Genomic DNA, 23,476 nt, shown 5'->3' with positions numbered 1-23,476 from the left:
AAAAAGAAACCTTCCTGCACAGTCTCCGCCCCTCTGGGACTGGCAGCCTCCCAGCCACAAGGTGTTAAATCCCAGCTCCGCAGCAAACCTCCTGCAGGGACCCCAAGTCGGAATCAGCAGCAGATGCCGCCGGCCTGCTTCTGGGTTCTTCCCTGGAATCAGACAGCAGTGTCACTGCCCTCCCACCCCGCAGGTCCACGGGGAGCTGGTGCCCCTCCCCAGGCAGGTCTTCTTGGCAAGACCACACGGTCTTTGGCCAGTCCCAGGGTCTCGTGCGGCCTCCGGCGGGCCGGGAGCCCCACCCACCCCGGGGGGCTGGCCCCCGGCCACCTGAGATGCAAGACCACTTGTTCCTGGGGCCCAGGGGCCGTCCTTCAGAAGCAGCCAGGATTCCCGGCCACATGTGACGCCTCGGTCCCTCATGATGTTTTCCTTCTCACTCCAGAGGGGAGGGCAGAGCCGGTCCCAGGAGCGGGGACAAGTTCCAACCAGCCAGAGACAAAGAGGCCACTTCTCAGAGATGTGCTCTGGGCGGAGGGTACTGGGCACCGGGAAAAGGAGAAGGCGCTCTGCTCCCTCCTCACACCAAGCGACTCCCACCTCCACGTGGGCGTCTGAGTCAGAGGGTCCGGGCGTGGGGCAGACTCACTGCACCCTCTGTCAAGAGCAGAACACCAAACACAGGTGAGCGTCCCCGCCAAGGAAGTACAGCTGGCCAACCAAGCAGGTGGTCCTGAGTCTGAAAGACCAGAGAGGCAATGGCCCAGACGAAGTGCTCAGATTCCCTGACCATGTCTTGCTGCAGGGGAAGAGGGTGTGTGTATGTGTGCGTGCGTGTGTGTGTGCGCGCGCGTGTGTGTGTGCAGGGAATTTTGCCAGCCAAGCCAGACTGTCCCCTGGGATCTCGAATCCTGGACTCATCTCCAAGGCCGCCCCCTCCCCCATCTTTCCCCTTGGCTACAAACCCAGACAAGAGAGAGAGCTGGATAGACTCTGCCTCTACAGAGCTGAAAGGAAACCTTCATGAACTGCTAAACTAGAAAGAGAGCGGAAGGTTCCCAGCAAAAATGAACACCCCCAGCATTCAGACAAGTCTAGTTATCTCCAGCTGGGGAAGCAAGGAGGGAGAGGCAGGAGAGAGACACAACATACTTCTGAGAAGCAGTGCTTTTTTTTTTTTTTTTTTCTTTAATTTTTTCTCTTGGATGGGGGCGGGGGAAGGACTAAAGAAAGCATTCTGACCTAAAAAGCCATTTGCACTTTCCTTCCTCCTTCAAACAGCACTCAGGAGACAGGACTCACAATGGTTAAGGGGCAGCCTGGAAGCACGACCGGGTCGTAATCTCAGTTCAGATTTTCCAAGCTGTGGGAGCCGAGACAAGTTCTCTAGATTTTCCAAGCCAAGGTTCCCTCACGTGGAAATAAGCATAATAGGAGTACCTGCTACCATGTTGTTGTTGTTGATAAGTTCTTATTTGTTTGAGGATTAAATGAGATAGATATTGTGTGTAGAGCATTAGCAAGTGCCTGGTACACAGAAACCCTCCGTAAATGGCACCTAATACTGTCGCGTCTCGAGTCTTGTCTGGATCTGAGACACAAATTTGGTACAGGAATCACAGGTGACAGCTCAGGTTCTGACCCACCGCTCCAGGGCTCCTAGGAGCCTCTTTACATCATGGGCTGAAGCCCTAAAGCCTGTAGGCCCAGGAGCTCCGACAGTGATGGCAGAACAAAAGCCTGGATGAGGACATGGGAAGGACCGGGAGCCGCAAGGAAGCTCACACCTTCCATGTGATTTGGTTCATCCTACCCTGACCTGCTAGGCCCTCAGACAGGCACTCGGAGTGAGGACCTCACGGGCCTCTCACATCAAGAGGCGGTTTAGTATAGAGGATGAGAGAGGATGAGAGACTGGGCCCTGGGGCCCAGCCTCTGAACTGGCACCTTGGCTTTGCCACTTACCAGCTGCATGACAGCAAGTGGGAAAGTTACTCAGCCCCTCTGTGCCTCAATGCCCTCACCTATAAAAGGCTGTGATGCGGATTAATGAGTTTGTACGTGAAGGTACTTAGAGCAATACCTGGTTCAAAATAAGTGCTAAGTGATGGCTTTTGTCAGGGGCTCAGGTCTTCATTAGATGTCCAGGAATGACTTCATGGCTCATCCTGTGATTTGGCCTATATTCCCAACCAATCTGATACTTTATAATGGTGGTTTAAATGTTTGTCTCCTCCACGACACAGTTCTGTGAGAGCAGGGACCTTGTCTGTCTTGCTCACACCTTTGTATGCATCGAGTAGGTGCTTAATTAATTGTTAACTGAATGAATGACTATGCCGGATTAAATCGAACATCTCCTTGCCCAATCAAACCATTTTTGAAGCCCATCCCCCCATACCAGTGGTCCTGAGAAGATAACCTCCTCATGGCCAGTGTATATTCTCTTGTACCTTGGGAAGTTCCATTTTATTATTCTTCCTCTCTGGCCTTACATTGATTTCCTTCCCAACAAAGAAAAAGAAAAAGAGCTCCCTTCAAGGCTCTGGTTTAGTAATAATACCAATAGCAACTACCATTTATTGAGCACTTACTATATACCAGACTCCATGTTAAGGAATTTTATAGACAGCACTTCAGTTAACCCTCACAAAAATCCTCTGAGGGGGCACTATTATTTTCCCCATTTTGTAAATGAGGAAACTGAGATTTACAAAGATTGCGTAACTTTGCCCAAAGTCACGGGAGAGATTAAAATCCAGGTCCTAATGGTTCCAAGCCCAGCTGTTAACTACCACATAATACCACCCCCAATTTGTTCCTAACTGGGCATTGTTCCTTTCCTGGAAGTGTCAGGACACAAAAGCCCAGAGGAAGATGAGCCAGTTTTCAGTAACTCCACCCAGGTGACTCTATGCTCTCCCAGGAAGATGGCTCCTTAAATCAGTAACTCAGTCACACACAGATTTGTGAGCCTTTTCTCTCCCTCCCCCTCTCCCTCCTGCTCTCCCTCCTTCCTTCTTTTCTTCCCTCCTTTCCTCCCTCCCTCTCTCCCTCTCCCTCCTTCTCTCTTCCCTTCCTGTCTCCCTCTCTCCCCCTCTCTCTCTCATTTGCTCTTGATCATTCCTGGTTATGGCTCAAGGACCAGCCTGATATTCCAGCCCCACAAACAGTTTTGGTCACAGCTGATGGCCAGTTCCTCTGCTCCTCTGCTTCTATCTATAATATAACTAAGATAAGAAAAAAGTTTTAAGGGCCTATAATCTCTCCCCATAAATCCTCTCTCATCTACGTTGCTTTCCTAACCTTCTTACCTCCCCTAGATCCTTTGGGGCCCGAAGGGTTGGCATCACTTCAGTGCTACCTAGAAGCATGGCATCCGGGTGGCTCTCGGGCCCTCTCACGCTCATCTCATCTGGTGGCTTAGGAACTTGGTCTGAAGGCCAAGTTAAATAAACTTCACTCTGGAAGTCAGCAGAGTGGTTCCACTTAAGAACTCAACTTTCCTGTTTAAGAAGCTTTGAAAGGAAGCCTTGATTTTGACTTTAGAGATCAGTGTCTCTCATGGCCAGCACCAGATCACAGTTCCTAAATACCATTCCCCACACAAGGAACCAGGATTCGTGGAGAAAGAGCTGGTTCCGGGACCTGTATGTAAACAATCAAGGTGAACTTGAAACATTTTGGGAGAGGGTGGGGGGTTACGGTGGCCAAGAAGCAAGGAAGTGCTCAGTGAATGATGTGATGAAGTGGGCTTAAAGGGTCTTCGGTGGCCAATTCTGGGACAATTTGAGCATTAAAAAATGATGGTAGCGCTATTAAATGTGGAAAAAAAAGAAAATTCATGAATCCATAGTGCAGAAGAAGAGAGAGCAGGCCAAATGTGGGAAAATAATAATAATGGGTAAATCCAGGTAAAGGATGAATGAAGTATTCTTTCAACTTTCTGTGTATTTAAAACTTTTCAAAATAGAAAGTTGGAGAAAGAAGGAATCAGCTTCTTAGCCTGAATATTCTGAGATTACTAAACCAATATTTCCTGGCCAGGAAGATGTGAAGAAAGTTGTCTCCTGGGCTCAGTGACCTCCAGCCCTTCTCCAATTCTCTTGGTTAATGGAACTTGTCAGTGGTTATGAATCAATCAATCACCTAATGGATTTTAAGACTCTAAGAAGTTAGGTTAATACCAACTGTGACAAGCATTGTCAAGGACAGGGAGCAAATAAAGGTGCTACCACGACTGCTCAGTACTGAATGCTCTATAACTCAAATATAAAAGAGGCTGATACCTTCTGGCATTTGCACTCCTCTTTCCTTCTAAGGTTCTATATGGCACTCAGGAAAAAAATGCCAGGGCGCTACAACGGGGCTCAGCAGGAAGCCTTCCTCCTCCAGGATTAAAGGGCCTGAAAGGATCGCTTGGGCGCCATCTACTGGGTAAATGCTTGCACTGCCACCTGGCTCCCGCACTGTGCCCCAGCTGTGCACAGACCACCCAAGTGTTCAGCTGCCCCTTAACAGAGGCAGGCAGCATGGTGCCCAGCACTGAGCAGGCATTCAACAAATACTGAAATGAATTACTTCCTCTTATGAATTCCCTTCACATTTATTTAGTGCCAGTATGAGCTGTAGGTGATAAGAACCTAATAACAACATATCAATGTCTTCTTAGGGTCAAGCCCTGTTTCCACGAATGTACTGTAAACTCACGGAGGGTTCATTGTATTCCCTGGTGACCAGCCCGGTGATCCATAAGAAATGCTTCCTTTGTGTATGTGGCTGTGATCAGATAATATCCATAACTGGGTGGAATGAGGACAGTAATCAGGTAACATACACAGTATGGAATGAGGCTTTCAGAACAAACATCACGGAATTGAACAAGCATAACTGAACCAACAAAGAATGAGACAGGAGTATGACCATCACTTTGTTTCATAGCATTGACCACACTCTTATTTTGTTTTGGTTTTTGTTTTGTTTTGTTTTTTGGTCTCTCCTCTCTAATTTTCAAGCTCTAAGATGGCAGTGACTACATCTGTCTTGCTCATCATTGCACCTGGGAGCATCCATTCAAGAAATATTTTTTGAATGGTTATGGGTAGATTTATTCATTAAGCATTTTTTTAATGAATGGGGGCATGTGTGCTCCGCTTTGCCTGCCTAGTTGTGATGACCAGTTGCCCTGAGCCAGTTCTGCTGTCCTTGAGAAGGCTTTGATCCTACACATGGCCACCATGACTAATCCAACCAATCAGACTCCATACACAGTCAGCTCTTACACTGAGGCTAAACCCAGGACTCAACCAATGTGTACCATTTGGAAAGACACACCTACAGGATTTCTTGGGGCAAATGCAGTCCTTCTGTCTTTGACCTCGCACATGCAAATATTCTTCCCCTTCTCTGCCTAGTCCGATAAACAAACCCACTTACTCACACAGAGTGTTTAGAGTATTGTTTAGGAAATATTTGTACTCTTCCCCTTGGGATGGAATATACTCTCATACTTGACTGATTTGGGGATTAGCCATGTGACTTCCTTGGAATATGAGTGAACGTGATGTGAGCAGAGGCCTTAAATTTGGCTGTGTGTTTGGCTTGGCCTCTTGTGCTTCTGTGACCCACTCTGAGAAGACCACACGCCAAGTTTCCCCTTTGGTCTGAGCCCTGAACCCTAGAGTTCAACCCAGGCCAACCCAGCTGAAACCAGTTAAACCCCAGCCAACTCACAGACCCAGGATAGAGAAAAATACACATCTGTCCTTTTGAGGTTGTTTGTTACACAGCAAAAACTGACAAATCTATATGAACACATTATCACCACCACCCCTGAAAGCTTCAACTTAGAAATTCTGTTCTCTGACCACAATACCTCTTCCATCTACATGTTCCATTGCTTTATTATCACTAAGCCTGCTTTTCCATCTCATCGAGACCTCCAGTCCCTATTCTCTTTACCCGGTTCTTTTTGGTTTCATGCCCTACCCAACCTGGACCCCTGGACAATCATGTCTCAGCCAACTCTTGCATCAACCAAATGACTGCTTTTATTCATCTCTGCTACCATGCTGCCAGAGAGCATCATCCACCTGTCCTGGCTGCATCACCTACACAGGAGTTCCAGCTTCAACTGGGTGCTCAGCCTTGCTTGGACATGCTTTAAATCATCGCTAGCTGGTGCATTTCCTCATTCATCACGTGGCTGTCCCAAAACTTTGGTACTCTCAAGCCTCAGCTTCCCTTCTACTCTGCTATCATTAGAGATTTCATACCCTGCTTTGCAGAGAAAACAGAGCTATTAGGAAGAACTCACCACTGGGAGGTAGGTGAGTACTATGGTTGAGAATATGGGGTCTGAAATCACATAGACTTAGGTATCTTCCTCACCCTTTGCCCCAGACTCTTGTATTTTGCAACAGGTTTGATCAAGCGAAGAACACCAATAGCACTCCATCCTCTATTTCTGCAGACTGGAAATATCGTTCATAAGAGTAAAATTACTTAGACTCTAAGACCACCCTGACTGCTCCTGATTCAAATAGGAAACATGTGAAATAGGCTTTTAACGAAACGACGACAGTTTGTACATTGCTCCAGATCCTGACTCTCAGTTGCTGCAGAGGGGAATCTTAAACTGAGACAGGTTAGATTTCCACTCCATTTTCAAAGGATTATTGACTCAGAGGGGGACACTAATAAAGATTTAGTAATTCTCGGAGATCAAGCAGAACCCAGAAAGAATCCCTTTCCTGGGACACGTGGCATGATGACCATTTGATATGGGTTCCAGGAATTTAACCCAGGACTCAAGAAGGTTTCCAATAGAAATTCATATGTTAAATGCACTACAGACTTAGCATTTTTGAAGCCTTATTCACTGCTTGCTGACCAATGACAACACGCAATTGCTTCTCAGTGGACATGAGGCATGCTCTGTGCAGAATGCATTGGCTTCATTTAGGAGAGAGGGGAAGATTTAAGAACAGACAGAAACCTCCTGTGGCCAATTCCAAACAGAAGTCCACAATCCATACCCAACAGATGGAAACACATCTTTGCTTTTTACAGTCTTACCTAGAAAGCCCTCTGGCCACAAACTTTCCAGAATTCAGAGTCCAATAAGATAAACCTTAGTCCATGGCAAAGCTGAGACTTTAAAGGAGCACACGCTAGAGATGGAGCTATGTCAGGGTCTACTCACGCATGCAGTCTCCTCCGTACCAGCCCGCGTGGCACTCTGCACAGTAGATGCCCTTCACGTAGAAGTCGTCCAGAGTACCCCCCCACGAGCCGTTTCGGCATGTCTTGCAGTTTTCAAAGATGGTACAACCTGAAAATTTTCCAAGCAGAAGGGTGTTAGATTAAGCACATGCAGGTTCTAATGGGCTGCATGAGAGAGAAACTACGGACCTTCCCAGGACCTTGTCTCAACTAAGGGCATCTGGACCTAGAAAGGTGCCAAAGCCCTTATTTAAAAATGCTCATTCCTAGGAAGACGCTAGAGGCACCAGAATTCAGAATGAGGAGTTTAGGAGGGTGGTCTGAACCAACTTCCTAGTTAGTGGCTGATGGCTTTTTTTTTTTTTTTAATTCCATTTCTGGTCATAATTATGAACTTTAAGTTTCAATAAAACACAATGCTATTTAAAATTATTTTGTAATCACTATGTTTTATCAAGCAAATAACACTGATGAAAATACCTCCAAATTTAAGACTAATTGACAGCAAATGCCTATTACTATATGAAAACCAAATCTAAATTACACTGTTGTTTGTACTGAAGGAAAACCCTCTTGCTGGTTGTAAATTTTTCACGTTTTACAGGGATGCCATATCTCACGTAACGTCAGTAACCTGAAAAGTACTATGAGATGTCAAAAACATTTAGTAATGAGCTTCCAGACGGATTGCACATTTTGGTTCTAATGCATTAGTTATAAAAAAGTCTACATGGAGATAATTCACATACCATAAAATTCCCTCTTTTAAAGTGTACAATTCAGTGGGTTCTAGCATACCCCAGAGTTGCGTAACCATCACTATTATCTAACTTTAGAACATTTCATCACCTTCCCCACAAAAGACCCCATACTCATTAGCAGTCACTCCCCATTCGCCAGTCCCCACCCCCGGCCCTAATCCCTGGCAACCAGTAATCCACCAGTCATTTCATATGAATGGAATCATACAATATATGGCCTTTTGTGTCTGGCTTGTTTCATTTGTGGCCGATGTTTTCATGCAAAATGAAATAACCTGGAGTAAAAGGTAGAATCCATCAAAACAGGGTATTTTTTCTCTTTATAAAAATATTACATGTTTATTATGGAATATTTAGAAAATTCAGACAAGCAAAAAGAATTCAATTAAAAACACCAAAACTTCCATCACCCAGAGAAAATGATCAGTAATTCTTTCTATATATATGAACACATTTTTTTAAATTAGGCTTATACTACATACTGTACATTCTGTTTTTAATAACTTACCTTTTAATTTGATAATAGATAGCAACCATCTTCCCATTCCATTAAATATTCTTCTGTGGCATACACTTCTATAACCAGAGTGTGCCGTCCGAAACAACCTTAATGCCTAGTAATGGGCTCACCCTGGAAGGTGTCAGGCTCCCCCCGACCAGCAGGCCACACCAGACAGGGTTGAGCAGACCCTAGTCAAGGGTCTCCTGAGGGGTGGGGGACAGCGAGGAAAGGTAGAGATAATCCAATCTCACTTATTAAAACGGAGCGCTAAGTTCTGGCGCCTCCATTGTCCAGCTGTGTGTCCTTGAGCAAATTGCGTAAGCTCTCTGTACCTCAATGTCCTCATCTGTAAGCCCAGGGTTAAAGACTGTGCCTACCTCATAAAGTTGTCTTATAAATTAAATTCACACTTGTAAAGGGCCTGGCTCATAGCAAGTACCCCCCAAACATGAACTCTTATTATTATTCTGCATTCCCATACCTCCTCCTGGCTTATCCCCACCATAGCATATAGCATGCTCAATTTTAACTGCCTACTGCCTGTCTTCCTGTACAGACTGAAATCAGGGGCTGCACCGTGTTCAACATGATATCCCCCCCACTTAATACAGTATCTGGCATATAATAAGAGTTCCAGAAATATTATTATTTGAGATTTGAGCGAATAAATAAATGGATGAATGGATGAATAATCCAGGCTTCTGAGCCGTTCAAGATAACCAGCATTTCCTTGGGCTAAGAGCATACTTCTTTGCTTTTGGCTAAAATTAGGTTTTCATTGGCCTGTAGTATATACATGCAGTGTACATATGTGTGATTTCTGTAGGGGAGAGACTTGTAGCTCTCTCTCTGCACACCATCCTGACTTTGCTTCCCTCTCCCAGTGTCTCTTCCGACCAGAAAAGAATTGCTAATATGATTCATCAAATTTCACATGGCCCATAACTGGGTCCCAGTGGTCCTTTAAAAGACTGCTTTAAAAGATGGTCTTTTAAAGGCCATCTTCGCCCATGTGCCACATTCCCATCCGATTTCCTACCCACTGTGCCACCAAGGAGGCCAATGGACTCAGAGTCCGCCCTCTACGACCCTGCCAGCTCTCAGCACAGTAACATCCGGGCCATTAGCTGCAAGCCACAAAATCCAGCCTGGTGCTTAAGATGAACAAGGCTGTGTTAAAAAGATGCTAAGTAGCTCACGGTATTGCCAGAAGGGTTAGAGGACCGAGGTCCAAGCTACACAGCCTAGAAACGCACGAAAATACACAGCCACCTTGCTCCATTGAGGGCCCCAGTGCCGCTGGCCACTGCTGGACGTCAGCACTGCCATCCCCACCACCACGCCCCTGGACATCGATCCTCGTGCAATTACTGCCATCACAAGAGAAAGAATCGTTGTCCAGCATAATGATAGAAGTGATAGAAATTCTTAAACCAGGCTCAGATCCCATTTCGCACCTTTGAGACTGACAAAATTCCAAAACAGCACACTCTGTCGCAGACTTCGGGAAAACGGTACGCTCACGTACGGCTGCTGTGAATGCCAATGCCTGGAGGAGAATTTGGCAAAGGCTGGCAAAATGACATATGCACCTCCCTTTGATGCAGCAATTCTTCTTCCAGGAATGTACCCCAAAGATATGCTGCAAAAATACTAGCTGATGTATGCCTGAGGCCATCCACTATAGTAGTATTTATAACAGCAAAAAGCTAGAAACAACCCAAAGACTCATGAACTATGGCAGTCCACATGATGCAGTTATATGCAACTGTAAAAAGAAACGGGAAAAAAACCTGCTTTATTACTGTCCGTGAGTGATCTCCAGCATATATTGTTAAGAGAAAAAAGCAAGGCAGTTAGCAGTGTTTATGGCATGCTGTCTTTTGCGCAAGAAGGGGAAAGATACAGAAATGCACACACATATTTGCTTGTATTGTCAAATATAGAAAACAGATAAAAACAATAAACCTAACTACACATCAAGTAGATGTTATAACACCACAGACAAAAGAACTACATCAATTGGCTTTAAAACATAGTATTTTGACTCTATATACTCAGTGAGATATATTCTAAGGTGAATAAAAATCACTATCATCAGTGGTCTTATTACTAATACCAATAGTGCTGTAGCTGTTTTGTACAATTATAAGATAAAGCAAGTAAGTGATTAAGTTAATATTATCAGGAAACAGGATTTTCACCATGAGAGAAAAGACATACAAATATAAAATCAAAGAAGTTAATTAACAACCTTGGAATATTACATTTGAACTTGAGTAGCAGCAAAAATTCATTTTAAAAAATACATGTTTTCCAGCTCCATCCACTTAAAAAAACATACAAACAAAACCTTGTAACAATGACAGTCCAATAGCAAGGCACACCTCAGGTGACCAGATCGTGGTCTCAGACCAAAGTTGTTTTGAGAAGTGGCTGATTCCAGATCTGGGGTAGAAAATATACAAGAAGAGGTTAAAATATCTTGTCATGCGAGAAATCAAGAAGTCTTCAAAAACAGTGTAGTCATGTCAGAAGAACACAGAAAGACATAAAGGGGCACCCAGTGTTATGAGTTGTGTGCATTAAAATAAATAATGACTGAAATGGATTAAATCATATAAATAAATTAAAATGCCTGCATTCATAATGACACACACACACAGAGAAACCTCTTTGATCACCAGTAGGGACTGCTAGGACACCAATTCACTATTTTTGAAAATCTTTTTTTCTAAAAAAGCCTTTCTCTCGCCTCTCCTTTCAGGGCAACCAGATGGTTGATATGGGACAGTTCTTCACTACTCAGTCTGAAAGATCCTTCCTAGCACCAGTCGACGTGGTAATATTGGGCGCCTCCTGTATGATGTAATAAGATGCTGGGTGCAGGCGTGGCAGACGTTGATGCCCTTCTGTATGATGCAGTAGGAAGCGCACAGCACTGCCTATGAAGGTCTCTTATTTATTCCACGACCTCATGCCAGCTCATTAAATCAAAGCCCCACCCTCATAACAGTAATCGCTAGGCTTTTGAAAATATTGAAAATTGTTCAAAGACTTCAGAATCCCTGCTAAGGACCCCTAGTCAGGAGACCCTGGCTTAGCTCTCAAAATTTCCTTAGAAAATTTGGAGGCACTACTCAACTATTTCCCTACAAACCATTCTCACCATCAGGGAATTGGAACGGTGGGTTTCTTTTCTGGATCAAATGTGCAAAGGTTATACTGAGGTCACTTCTATTTTTATTTATTTATTTATTTATTTATTTTGCGGTACACGGGCCTCCCACCGCTGCGGCCCCTCCCACCGCTGCGGCCCCTCCCGCCGCGGAGCACAGGCTCCGGACGCGCAGGCCCAGCGGCCATGGCCCACGGGCTCAGCCGCTCCGCGGCATGTGGGATCCCCCCGGACCGGGGCACGAACCCGCGTCCCCTGCATCGGCAGGCGGACCCCCAACCACCGCGCCACCAGGGAAGCCCAGCTTTTACCTTTTTAATGAAAAGATCTCCAATGTTACCAAATATCTTCAGGATGTAGCCTAAACATCATAGCACAGCCTCCAAAGCCCTTTGGCTTGGAGCCCCCTGTTCTCTCCTTCAGATTATTCTCTCAGTCTTTGATCTATCTCTTTCCATGTTTCTCATCTCACACACACACACACACACACACACACACGCACACGCGCACACACACACACACACACGCGCGCGCGCGCACACACACACACACACACACACACACACCCCTCCAGGCAGACTGAGCTACTTGCAATTCCCTAAACTCCATGCTTTCTCTTGCCACAGGGCCTTATCACATGCTATTCTCTATGGCCTGACCTCTCGACTGGCTCCCCTTCATGCTTTTCAGTTTGCTGCTTCCATCTTCAGCACACATATCACCTCCTCTAATAAGTCATCCACCCACATCCGCATCCAGACTCCCATGGTACCCATGCTTCTCTGTCACAGCACCTGCCAGGCTGCATTACAGCCACCTGTTTACTCCTCCATCTCGCCCACTAAGCTGTAAGCTCTGGAAATGCCAGGAATGTGTCTTTTTAAAAATCACTGTATTCCCACTACCTGTCATGGTATAAAGGAGCTGCTCAGTCTATTTGTTAAATGAGTGACTAAGTAGATAAATCTACAGCATTGTAAGCTTAACACTGAACAGGGTACTAACTCCTCCACTTCCTTTGCCTGTAGTTAGAGTGGGTTGAATTATGCCACTTTTAATCATCATGGCATCACAGCCTCCTGATGTCTACCTGTCAGAATTCAAGTGTTCAGCGTGCTCCTATTACTGACCTCAGAAAACACGAAGGCAACCTGAGGTCTCCCATTGCACACTCACCTGGGTGAATCAGGCAGGAGTCACATTCATTCTCCTCGTTCCTGCAGCAAGGGATGGTATAACCCACCACTTCTTTCTTTCCAGGGCAGGCACATTTAACCTGATCGTATTCACAACACTCCCGACACATGATGTTCCACTCAGCTCCGGGGCAGCCTTCATTAATGACTGTGTACTCTGAAACAGAAACCAGAAGGTGAGATGGAGGGCCTGGCAGGAACAGGTAAGACCCATAAGTACCTTACTGCCAAGAAGCAACCTTGCCCTACAAACGTGTCACCCTGCCTGAAGGATGTTCAGAACCATCCACTGGGGCGCAGATGAAAGTTGTTAAAACTGCTATTCATTTTTAATTTTTAATCAAAAAAAAGAAATCATGTTTTATCCATATATAATCTACATGGATTGACACACATACACATAAATAACTTATAAACAAGCATACATTTCCTGAGTGTCTGTGCTCATTTCTGTTTTTGCCGGGGTACATCAGGCCAAGGCTTACAGCTACACAGGTTGTGCACTGCGCAATTCCAGAAGGAACCATTAAACTGCACAACTGTACGGTACAGCCCAGGCTCTTGGGCCATCAGAAAAGTTTGGTGACCACTCTCTAGACTAGGTCCATCAAGTGCAAGGCTGAATGCCAAGTAGGAACCACATCATTTCCTCCAAACCTGGCTCCTCGATTTTGCAACATGCCATTTTTACGGTATCTTCAAAGCTAAAACCAACAGAAAAGACAAAAACCATCTTAATTAGTATGTTTGGGAGAATTTCAATGTTTTACAAGAGTGAACTCATTGGCAGAACTTCATTCAGTCCCTAAAAACAACTGAGCATTCTTTCCCATGAGAAAAAAAGTGCTCCTTTCTGGGTGGAATTTCTTTCTGTCTGTCTTTTTTAAAATATACCTTAGGTAATGAAAAAGAAAAATCATTTGGCAAAAACTATAAAAGGAATCAGTCGGAGGCTGCCCGGAGGAATCCAGGCTAAGAAACAGACCTAGCTTTGATTTGCTCTTCTTCCTGCCCCAACTCTCTATTCCTAAAAATTTTGCACAAAGATGACGATTGAAGCAGAAATAGGTCAGATATTTGAGGAAGAAAGTGAATCAGGCTTCCCTAAAAACCCCAGGGAGGGATCCCCAACACGCCTTGTAGGCCCATATAAACCAACCCTAATATCTGCGGTGGCTTCTAACCTCTTGAATTTCATAGTTTAGTTTTCTGTTTTCCTCCCCTAAATTTGGAAGTCTGACACAGAACTGTTCATTCTCAATTTGCCAAGTAGACCAATTTAAAGAAACTCTCACCATCTTCTCTCAACCTTCTGTCATAAGAACATTCTAGCATCATAGAAAGGAACCGCTTGCATAATAAGGGACAGTTCCTTAGATTGAATACATGTAGTTTTATGAAAAAATTCCTCTTTTCTTTTCTACAAACACTGGTGGGGCAGCAAAGATCCTCACACTGGCATTTGGGAACAACCAGCATAGACCACCATGATATTGTCACTACTGAGATTTTGTTTCCCGTTCTATTCTGTGGGCCCCTCCAGGACAGACACCAGGACTTACTTAGCTGAGCTTCTCATGTTTCTAACTTGGCTGGATGAAGTGAATAACTTCTAAAATCTAGAAGAGAGGACTTCCCTGGTGGTGCACTGGTTAAGAATCCGCCTGCCAACGCAGGGGACACGGGTTTGATCCCTGGTCCGGGAAGATCCCACATGCCGTAGAGCGACTGAGCCCGTGCGCCACAACTACTGAGCCTGTGCTCTAGAGCCTGAGAGCCAGAACTACTGAGCCCACACGCCACAACTACTGAAGCGCGTGCACCTAGAGCCCGTGCTTCGCGACAAGAGAAGCCACTGCAATGAGAAGCCCATGCACTGCAACGAAGAGTAGCCCCCGCTCACAGCAACTAGAGAAAGCCTGCACCGAGCAACAGATCCAATGCAGCCAAAAACAAATAAATAAATTTATTAAAAAAAAATCTAGAAGAGAACTTAATGGTTACGAGTAAAAGAAAGTAGAAGAAAACGTAGGAGTAAATCTCCATGATCTTAGACTTGTTATGAACTTGGATTCTTAGATGTGACACCAAAAACGACAAAAGAAAAACAGATAAATTGGATTTATCAAAATTAAAAACTTTTGTGCAACAAAGGAAAGTAAAAGGACAACCTACAAAATGGAGGGAAATTTGGAAATCATATGTCTGATAAGGATTTAATATCCAGAATATGTAAACAACCCCTACAACTCAACCACAAAAAGACAAACAACCCAATTTTTAAAAGGGCAGGGCTTCCCTGGTGGCACAGTGGTTGAGAGTCCGCCTGCCGATGCAGGGGACATGGGTTCGTGCCCCGGTCTGGGAAGATCCCACATGCTGCGGAGAGGCTGGGCCCATGAGCCATGGCTGCTGAGCCTGTGCGCCCAGAGCCTGTGCTCCGCAACGGCAGAGGCCACAACAGTGAGAGGCCCATGTACCGCAAAAAAAAAAAAAAAAAGGGCAAATGACATGAACTGACACTTCTCCAAAGAAGATATACAAACGGCCAATAAACACATGAAAAGATGCTCAGCATCACAAGTCATTAGGGAATTGAAAATCAAAGCCACAACAAGATAACACCTTACATGTACTAGGATGGCTACAATCCAAAAAAAGAAGAAAAAAAAAGGAAAATAACAAGCATTGACAAAGATGTAGAGAAACTGGAGCCCGTGTATATTGCTCAGGGGAATGTAAAATGATGCAGCTTCTCTAGAAACCAGTTTGGCAGTTCCTTCAAAAGCTAAACATTGACTTATTTTATGACCCAGAAATTCTACTCCCAGGCATATATCCCAAAAATCAAAAACAGAAACTCCAACAGATACTCATATACCAGTGCTCACGGCAGCATTATTCACAGCAGCCAAAAGGTAGAAACAACCCAAATGTCCATCAAGAGATGAGTGAATAAGCAAAACATGGTATAAGCATAAAATATTATTCTGAATGTGGAATATTATTCAGCCATGAAAAAGAACGAGATGCTGATACAAATTACAATATGGATGAACCTTGCAAACATGCTAAGTAAAAGAAGCCAGACACAGAAGGACAAATATTGTGCCACTGAACTGTATACTTAAAATGGCTAATGTAGAAAATGTTGTTATTTTTATCATATTTTTTTAATATTAAAAAACTAGTGAGAGGAAAAAAAGTGTTTAAAGCCTTAAGCATTGGAATCAGACAGACCTGGGTTTGGAATCCCACCTTTGCTACTTACTGGGTGTATGACCTTGGCTAAGTTACTTTACTCACTCAGTCTCAGTTTATTATCCAATGAAATGAGTACATTTTATCTAACTCAGAAGCCAGCTGAAAGGACTACATAAGATTATGTATATAAAGAGCTTAACACAGTGCCCAGTATATAATGAACATTCAATAACTAGTAGCTTAAGAAGAAAAACACTATTGACATCCATATTTCTCAAGGATCTAAGTTTCTGAATGTACCACATATCAACTCCTTACATAAAATATTCATGTTGGGACTTTCCTGGTGGCACAGTGGTTAAGAAGACTCCACACTCCCAATGCAGGGGAACTGGGTTCAATCCCTGGTCGGGGAATTAGATCCCACATGCACGCTGCAACTAAGAGTTCACGTGCCGCAACCAAGGAGCCAGGGAGCTGTAACTAAGGAGCCTGCGAGCTGCAACTAAGGAGCCTGCCTGACAAAACTAAGACCTGGTGCAACCAAATAAATAAAAAATAAATAAATTAATTAAATGCTTAGGTTGTTTCCCCACTGCATTTGGAGCAAACCCTAAATGCTCTGCTATGGCCCCCAAGGCCTTTGAGAGCTGCTCTCTCCTGAGCCCTGCAACCTTTCCTTGGCACTATTTCCCACCTTTTATTTCTCAAAACCATCAAGGTCTTGCTCATCCCAGGGCCTTCACATTTGCTTTCCCCACTGCCTCTGTCAAAACGTTGGGCCTTAGTGTAAATAACTCGTGTTCAGAACGGTCCTCGCTGACTTTCTCATCTGAAGTTTGTGCCTCTGCCCCTCCTTCCATAGTATTCTCTATCACGGTATCCCAATTGTTTCCTTTCATGGCCCTTACACAATTTATAATCCCTTTCTATGTTTCCATTTACTTGCGTATCATCTGTCTCCCTTACGTGACCATAAGCTGGTAGGAACAATACCTAACTTGTTCACCGCAGCTAGGGAAGGGCCTGGAATGCAAGAGGTGCTGGATAAATACTTGTTGAAAGAACCAGCCTCCACTCTAGAGCTACCCTCCCTTCAACAGTCAAATATTTCCGTCCAGTGGTCCAGCTGGGAGCTGAGCCAGGAGAGCTGGCTCCGCCCCATAATTTGCTGATATCAGAACCGGGGCACTTTCCCTCCCATGGTGAAGGGTCTAGAACAGTTGGTCCAGGTTACTCAACTTGGGTCTCAATTCCTTGGCACCAGCCCCTGCCTTGTCCAGCTGTATGATTTCTCCACTCTCTGAACATCTAATATGCCTGCGGGGTGTGGCTCATGTCTTACCCCTCCCCCTGCCCACCCGAGGGCAAGCACTCCATCCTTCTAGGTTTTCTAAGAATTTACAAGTACTAATGACTCTTGGGGGACACTGACAGAATAAACGTTGTTTGCAGCTTTTATAAGCCTTGTAATAAAATATGGGAGGCCAAGTAAGGTCTGCTCTACTCCAGTAGAGGGCAAAGCCTGTTTTCCCTAAGCAGGTGGCTAGTCCACGTCTGGCCCAGCCATGGAATACTGCGGGCCTCCCTTTACCTGGGACATTAATTCCCTAAAATGGCATTTCTCTTTATTTCAATGAGCAAGCCCACCTCTGCCCTCCCTAACGTGTTACAATAATTTTATAGGTAAGGTCCAGAGTATTGTATCATCTTAGCCAAAGGGAATGATCCCAGGGAAACCCATTTCTGTGCTGTCTGCCAAGTCAGCCAGCTGGCTCCTTTCCAAGGACTCTGTGTGGTAACCCCAAAGATATCCATATCCTTACCTCCAGGACCCATGAAAATGTTACCTTACAGGACAAAAGGAATTTTGCAGATGTGACTAATTTAAGGTTCTTGAAATGGGCAGAGAATGCTGGCTTGTCCAGGTGGGACCAAGGTAATCCCAAGGATCCTTATAAGAGGGAGGCAGGAGGGTCAGAGTCAGAAACAGAGGCGTGAGGACAGAAGCACTGGACAGACAGGAGTGATGTGTTTTCAAGATGGAGGAAGGGACCACCATCCAAAGAACGCAGGCAGCCTCTAGAAGCTGAATGAGGCAAGGAAACAGATTCTCCCTTAGAGCATCCTGAAGGAACACAGGCCTGCCATCACCTAGATTTTGGCTTCCTAAGACTCATTTCAGACCCCTGAGCTCCAGAATGGTACGAAAATACACTTGCGCTGTTTTAAGTCACTAAGTCTGTAGTAATATGTTACAGTATCCACAGGGAATTAACGAACCGTGTCTTCTCAGAAGAAAGGTTAACCCACGGCCAGTCATTTAACCACTCTGGTCCTCAGCTTTCTCACTGAGCACAGTGCTAAGGGTGTGGGTGAACTGATGAACTCATTGTTTCACCCCACAAGTATTCATTGAGTGTCTGCTACATCCCAGGTAGGAGGCTGGGTACTGGGATACAGTGGAGAGAACAGACACCATTACCAGCCCCATGGAACTCACAGTTTTGTAGAGGAGTAGACATTGGATAAAGGATCCCACAAACACACGATCACTCATTGTGATGAGGACATGTAGGATGCTACGAGAACAAGTGGATGGTCACGCAGGGACACTAGCACCAAATCTACAGGACTTGCAGGGTTAAGGGGGTTTAAGTAAAATCACAAATGAAAATCTATTTGCCAAGATAAGACCACTTCTCAGGAATACGGAAGTGATGGAAGAGGGGACGGTTTTAATGCTTTTGTTGACTTGGCTCCTCTGGTCTGGTAAGTCCATCACCCTTCCTTCTCCCCTCGCTGGAACAGAGACAGGAAAGTGCTCCCAAAACATACATGTGGGCTTCCCTGGTGGCGCAGTGGTTGGGAGTCCGCCTGCCGATGCGGGGGACACGGGTTCGTGTCCCAGTCCGGGAAGATCCCACTTGCCGCAGAGCGGCTGGGCCCGTGAGCCATGGCCGCTGAGCCTGCGCGTCCGGAGCCTGTGCTCCGCAACGGGAGAGGCCACAACAGTGAGAGGCCCGCGTACCGCAAAACAAAAACAAAAACAAAAACAAATAAAACATACATGTAAGAAACAAACAGGTAAGTGAAATATTCTATGAGAAATATTTAAAGTTGATCAGCTGAAGAGGTTTGAAAATACAATAAGCAGACAAAAGTGATCTCCTGGACTTTTCCTTCTCCATTTATCAGAATTAAATGGACAAAGGGCACATTGGTCATTTGGCTTCAGCTGTACAAATTTCAGGGGATTTCAATATGATGCTAAAGGTCAGTTCCAGAAACTAGGATTTAAAGAAATACCAACAGCAGGAGAAGCTACTGAATGTTTTCCTATATGCATGCTAAATCCCGTTAGCATTTGTTTAGCTAAAGGGCTTTTATATTGTTTATGCAATTTAATTTTCAAGATGACCCAGTGAGGTAGGTAATACATTTCCTTGTAATCTAAAATAAGCTACTCTAACCTCTTCACTTTACCAGTGATGAAAAGAGCTAAGCAGGGAAGAAGCAAAGAGAAACGCCAAAGACGTTTTTTAGGGAATTCTGAGTGGGAAGGGAGGCCCACAGAATTCCAGGTTGAGAGAGGGGGTGAACAGCCTGTTGCTTCCTTAGCCTAGAAACAGGCCAGGACAACCTCTAGTTTCAGGGGCTGCTGTAGTTGAGCAACTGTTATTTTGCCTTCCATGTTTGAGAACAAAGAGTTATTAAGCTGCAAATGAGTTTTATCCTGTCAGTGCTTCCCAGGAAATAAGCGCAAACTGAGCACCAAGAACACACAGAGCACCACTTTGGGATCAACCAAGGCACCAAAAGGTCAAGCACATGCCCATAATCACATAGCAAAATTGAACTTACAAAGTTCCAGCCACCATATGCATTCATTCATCTCTAACTCTTCCATTGGACAAAATATTTATTTTTTTCTATATAAAACACTCCATATTTTAATGCAAAAGATGCCTTGTGAAAGCTTCAAACAATAAGATCATACATAAAGGAGTAAGAAGTATTCAGAAATAACCTTAATATTATATTGTCTATCTTTCAATTGTTTTCTTTCAGTGGACATACATATCCACACGTACAAAATGCTAGATGTGTAGATTATCTTCTTGCCTCTCAAAGCTGGTAACCTATGATTATTATTTTTTTTTATCAGCTCGGTGCTTTGTGACCACCTAGAGGGGTGGGATAGGGAGGGTGGGAGGGAGACGCAAGACGGAGGGGATATGGGGAAATATGTATATGTATAGCTGATTCACTTTGTATACAGCAGAAACTAACACAACATTGTAAAGCAATTATACTCCAATAAAGATGTTAAAAAAAAAAGAAGAAAAGAAACTGTGCTGCTTCGGGACTTCCCTGGTGGTCCAGCAGTTAAGACTCCGCACTCCCAATTCAGGGAGTCTGGGTTCAACCCCTGCTCAGGGAAGTAGATTCCACAGGTCCCAACTAAAGATCGCACACGTGGCAACGAAGATCCCACGTGACGCAATTAAGACCCCGTGCAGCCAAATAAATAAATAAATATTTTTTAAAAGAAAAGAAACTGCTCTTCTTCTTTACTTTAATCACATTTTCTCTTGACCTTAAGTAATCTTCAAAAGTGATTTTAAACTGCTGCATCATTATCCTATATGTGCAACTGCTTCTCTCCCCTCTTTTTAAAATCGGGGTAAACAAATAAAAAAAGAGATGCAGAGTACTTTGGTATCATAGGCTTTGCCCAAGCCATTCCTCAGCTGCCACACTTGGGGCAGCCATCCTGGTATCTCCTATCCAGAGTGAAGAGTTGGGGCTTCCCTGGTGGCGCAGTAGTTGAGAGTCCACCTGCCGATGCAGGGGAGGCGGGTTTGTGCCCCGGTCCAGGAGGATCCCGCATGCCGCGGAGCGGCTGGGCCCATGAGCCGTGGCCACTGGGCCTGCGTGTCCGGAGCCTGTGCTCCGCAACGGGAGAGGCCACAACAGTGAGAGGCCCGCAAAAGAGTTGAGTTATATTGGTCCAGCTCTGGTTTTTCCTGAATTCACGTTGGAAAACCTAAGACACTTAACCGCTCAGTCCTGTTTTATCCATGCAAATACCAAGGCAATGAAAACAATGCTGACCGATTGGCACAGGTTTGGCTTTCATAGATGTGGTGAACAAATGAACAAATGAGTGAGAGAGAGCTGGCTGTCATCATGGCCATCAGCGTTATTTTCACAGCCCCTCATCAGCCAGGAGCTTGCTTTAAGGCTCTCCAACATTGAGTATTTCTACTGCTGACAAGATAATCCCTCAAACAGCAGGGGGTTAACTTCACAGGATGGTAGAGGGAGCAATTGTGTCTCCTTCGCATCGTCTCCAAGTGGCACGCTTTCAACACTAGGTTTTAAGGAAATATGTTGACATGGTAGTTGTTAAGATAAATCTGAAAAAGGTCAGAGAATTCTTGATGAAAACATGAGTCAGACTGTTCCATATACAGTGGAAATGTCAGTTGTCAAACCACAGGCCACCCCAGCAGGTGGCAAAGAAAGGCGTTTTCATCACGCGCCCGCTCCTCCGTGATGTTAGGGTCTGCCTTTGCACCCACCAAAAACCCCACAGCCCTCCCCTCTAACCACATTTAATGAAAATTTCTACTGAGTGTTTTACTGTCCTGCATGTTATAAACCATCTAAGACCAAAGGGAGAAAAAAGATGTAGGAATCAGAGAGTCCTGCAGCTAGGCACCTTGGGCTCCACTCTCATCCCCACTCATTCCCCCGCCTCCTCTCGTGCTATCTCAACGCCCTGAATTGATTTCTAACACACAACATTCCTAACCACCTGAAGGTCTGACCACCCACTCCATGCGGCCAATAACAGACGCCAGGCAAATCCCAGACAGAAATGCTGTGAATCAGGGGTGATGGAACGGTTACTGGGGCCCTTGGTGACTCAATATCTCCTCCTGAGCCTTTGAGAACCATCCCATCACCATGACCCTCAGTCCCAGCCTGGCTGGATTCCCAACTTCAGTGACCTTGGTCTTTCCCTGCTCACAGCTCCTCTTGTTAACGAGGTAACAATAGCTGGAAAGTCAACACCTCCATCACCCCCTTTTGGGTATCAGCAGTGATAAAACTTAGAATGGATTCCCTAGAAATCTAGTTTGTTGACACTAGTACATTGGGGAGGGGTAGGGAAGCAAAAATCAGTTTTTCACTTCCTTCCCCTCTTCACTCTGCCCCACACTGTCACTCCTCGTGCATTCTCCTCTCTCCCTGGGTCCCAGCCCCCACGGAAATGGAGCTGAACCTTTCAAACATACCAGCTCACTGAATCCTCAGAGCCACCCTTCAAAGGAAGTATTATTTTTTTCATTTCACAGATGAGGAAACTGAGGAACAGAGAGGGTAAATAAATTGTCCCAGGTGGCACAGTTTTCAGGTGAAAGAAGAAAGATTAGAAGCCAGCGCTTTCTGGGGCCAAAGTCTTATTCTTTCCAACACAGTATTTTGATTCTAGAGAGTTCACAACTTTGACTTTACAGATTAAGAATGCAGCATTGGTGAAATGAACACACTTGGTAATCAGATCACCCAAATTTTAATACCAAATCTGTCCCTCTTGTATGCTGCTGGACAATCATAGACAAGACACCTTGCTGTGGCATTTCCCCTAAACCTCAAGAGAATGGATGTAGATTGTTAGGGTTGTTAATGTCACTGCAGTTAAAGAGGCAATAAGCATAAAGCGCTTTCGAAGAAAAATCGTGTGTTTGTTGAGATATTACCATTATTCTCTGTAGAATAAAAACCCATCAATGGATAAAGAAGATGTGGTACATATATACAATGGAATACTACTCATCCATAAAAAGGAATGAAGTAATGCCATTTGCAGCAACATGGATGGACCTAGAGATTATCAAACTAAGTAAGTCAGACAAAGATAAATATCATACGATACCACTTATATGTGGAATCTAATCAAAATGATACAAATGAACTTTTCTACAAAACAGAAACAGATTCACAGATCTCAAAATCAAACTTATGGTTACAAAAGGGGAAACGTGGGGGGAAGTGATAAATTAGGAGATTGGGATTAACATATACACACTACTATGCATAAAATAGATAACTAACAATGACCTACTGTATAGCACAGGGAACTCTACTCAACATTCTGTAATAACCTATATGGGAAAAGAATCTGAAAAAGAATGGAGATTATATATATATATATATATATATATATATATATATCTGATTCCCTTTGCTATACACCTGAAACTAACACAACATTGTAAATCAACTATACTCCAATAAAACTTTTTTAAAAACCATCACATGTAGCTAGAATACAGATGGCTAAGGGAGCAAAGGAGGTGAGTAATAATGTCTCCTCCAGAGGCCCACACATACACGG

At 44.5% G+C, this 23,476-nt stretch overlaps 1 protein-coding gene across 4 annotated transcripts in view; it reads right to left on the bottom strand.

Moving 5' to 3' along the window:
- Window positions 1–23,476, bottom strand: part of PAMR1 (peptidase domain containing associated with muscle regeneration 1) — a 164,538-nt gene that overhangs the window by 35,529 nt on the left and 105,533 nt on the right. For 3 of the 4 annotated variants that reach the window (XM_067749392.1, XM_067749393.1, XM_067749391.1), the window contains 2 exons: window positions 12,842–13,018; window positions 7,205–7,333 (listed from right to left, as the gene is read on the bottom strand). In XM_067749392.1, the coding sequence (XP_067605493.1) occupies window positions 7,205–7,333; window positions 12,842–12,971 (259 nt within the window). In that variant the 5' untranslated portion in view covers window positions 12,972–13,018. Of the gene's footprint in view, window positions 1–7,204; window positions 7,334–12,841; window positions 13,019–13,286; window positions 13,413–23,476 lie in introns of those variants that run through there. The other variant, XM_067749394.1, reaches the window with a different exon arrangement.

Source organism: Pseudorca crassidens, chromosome 9, assembly GCF_039906515.1.
Source record: "Pseudorca crassidens isolate mPseCra1 chromosome 9, mPseCra1.hap1, whole genome shotgun sequence".
Taxonomy (NCBI): Eukaryota; Metazoa; Chordata; class Mammalia; order Artiodactyla; family Delphinidae; genus Pseudorca; species Pseudorca crassidens.
This window is presented reverse-complemented; position numbering and strand designations above follow the sequence as displayed.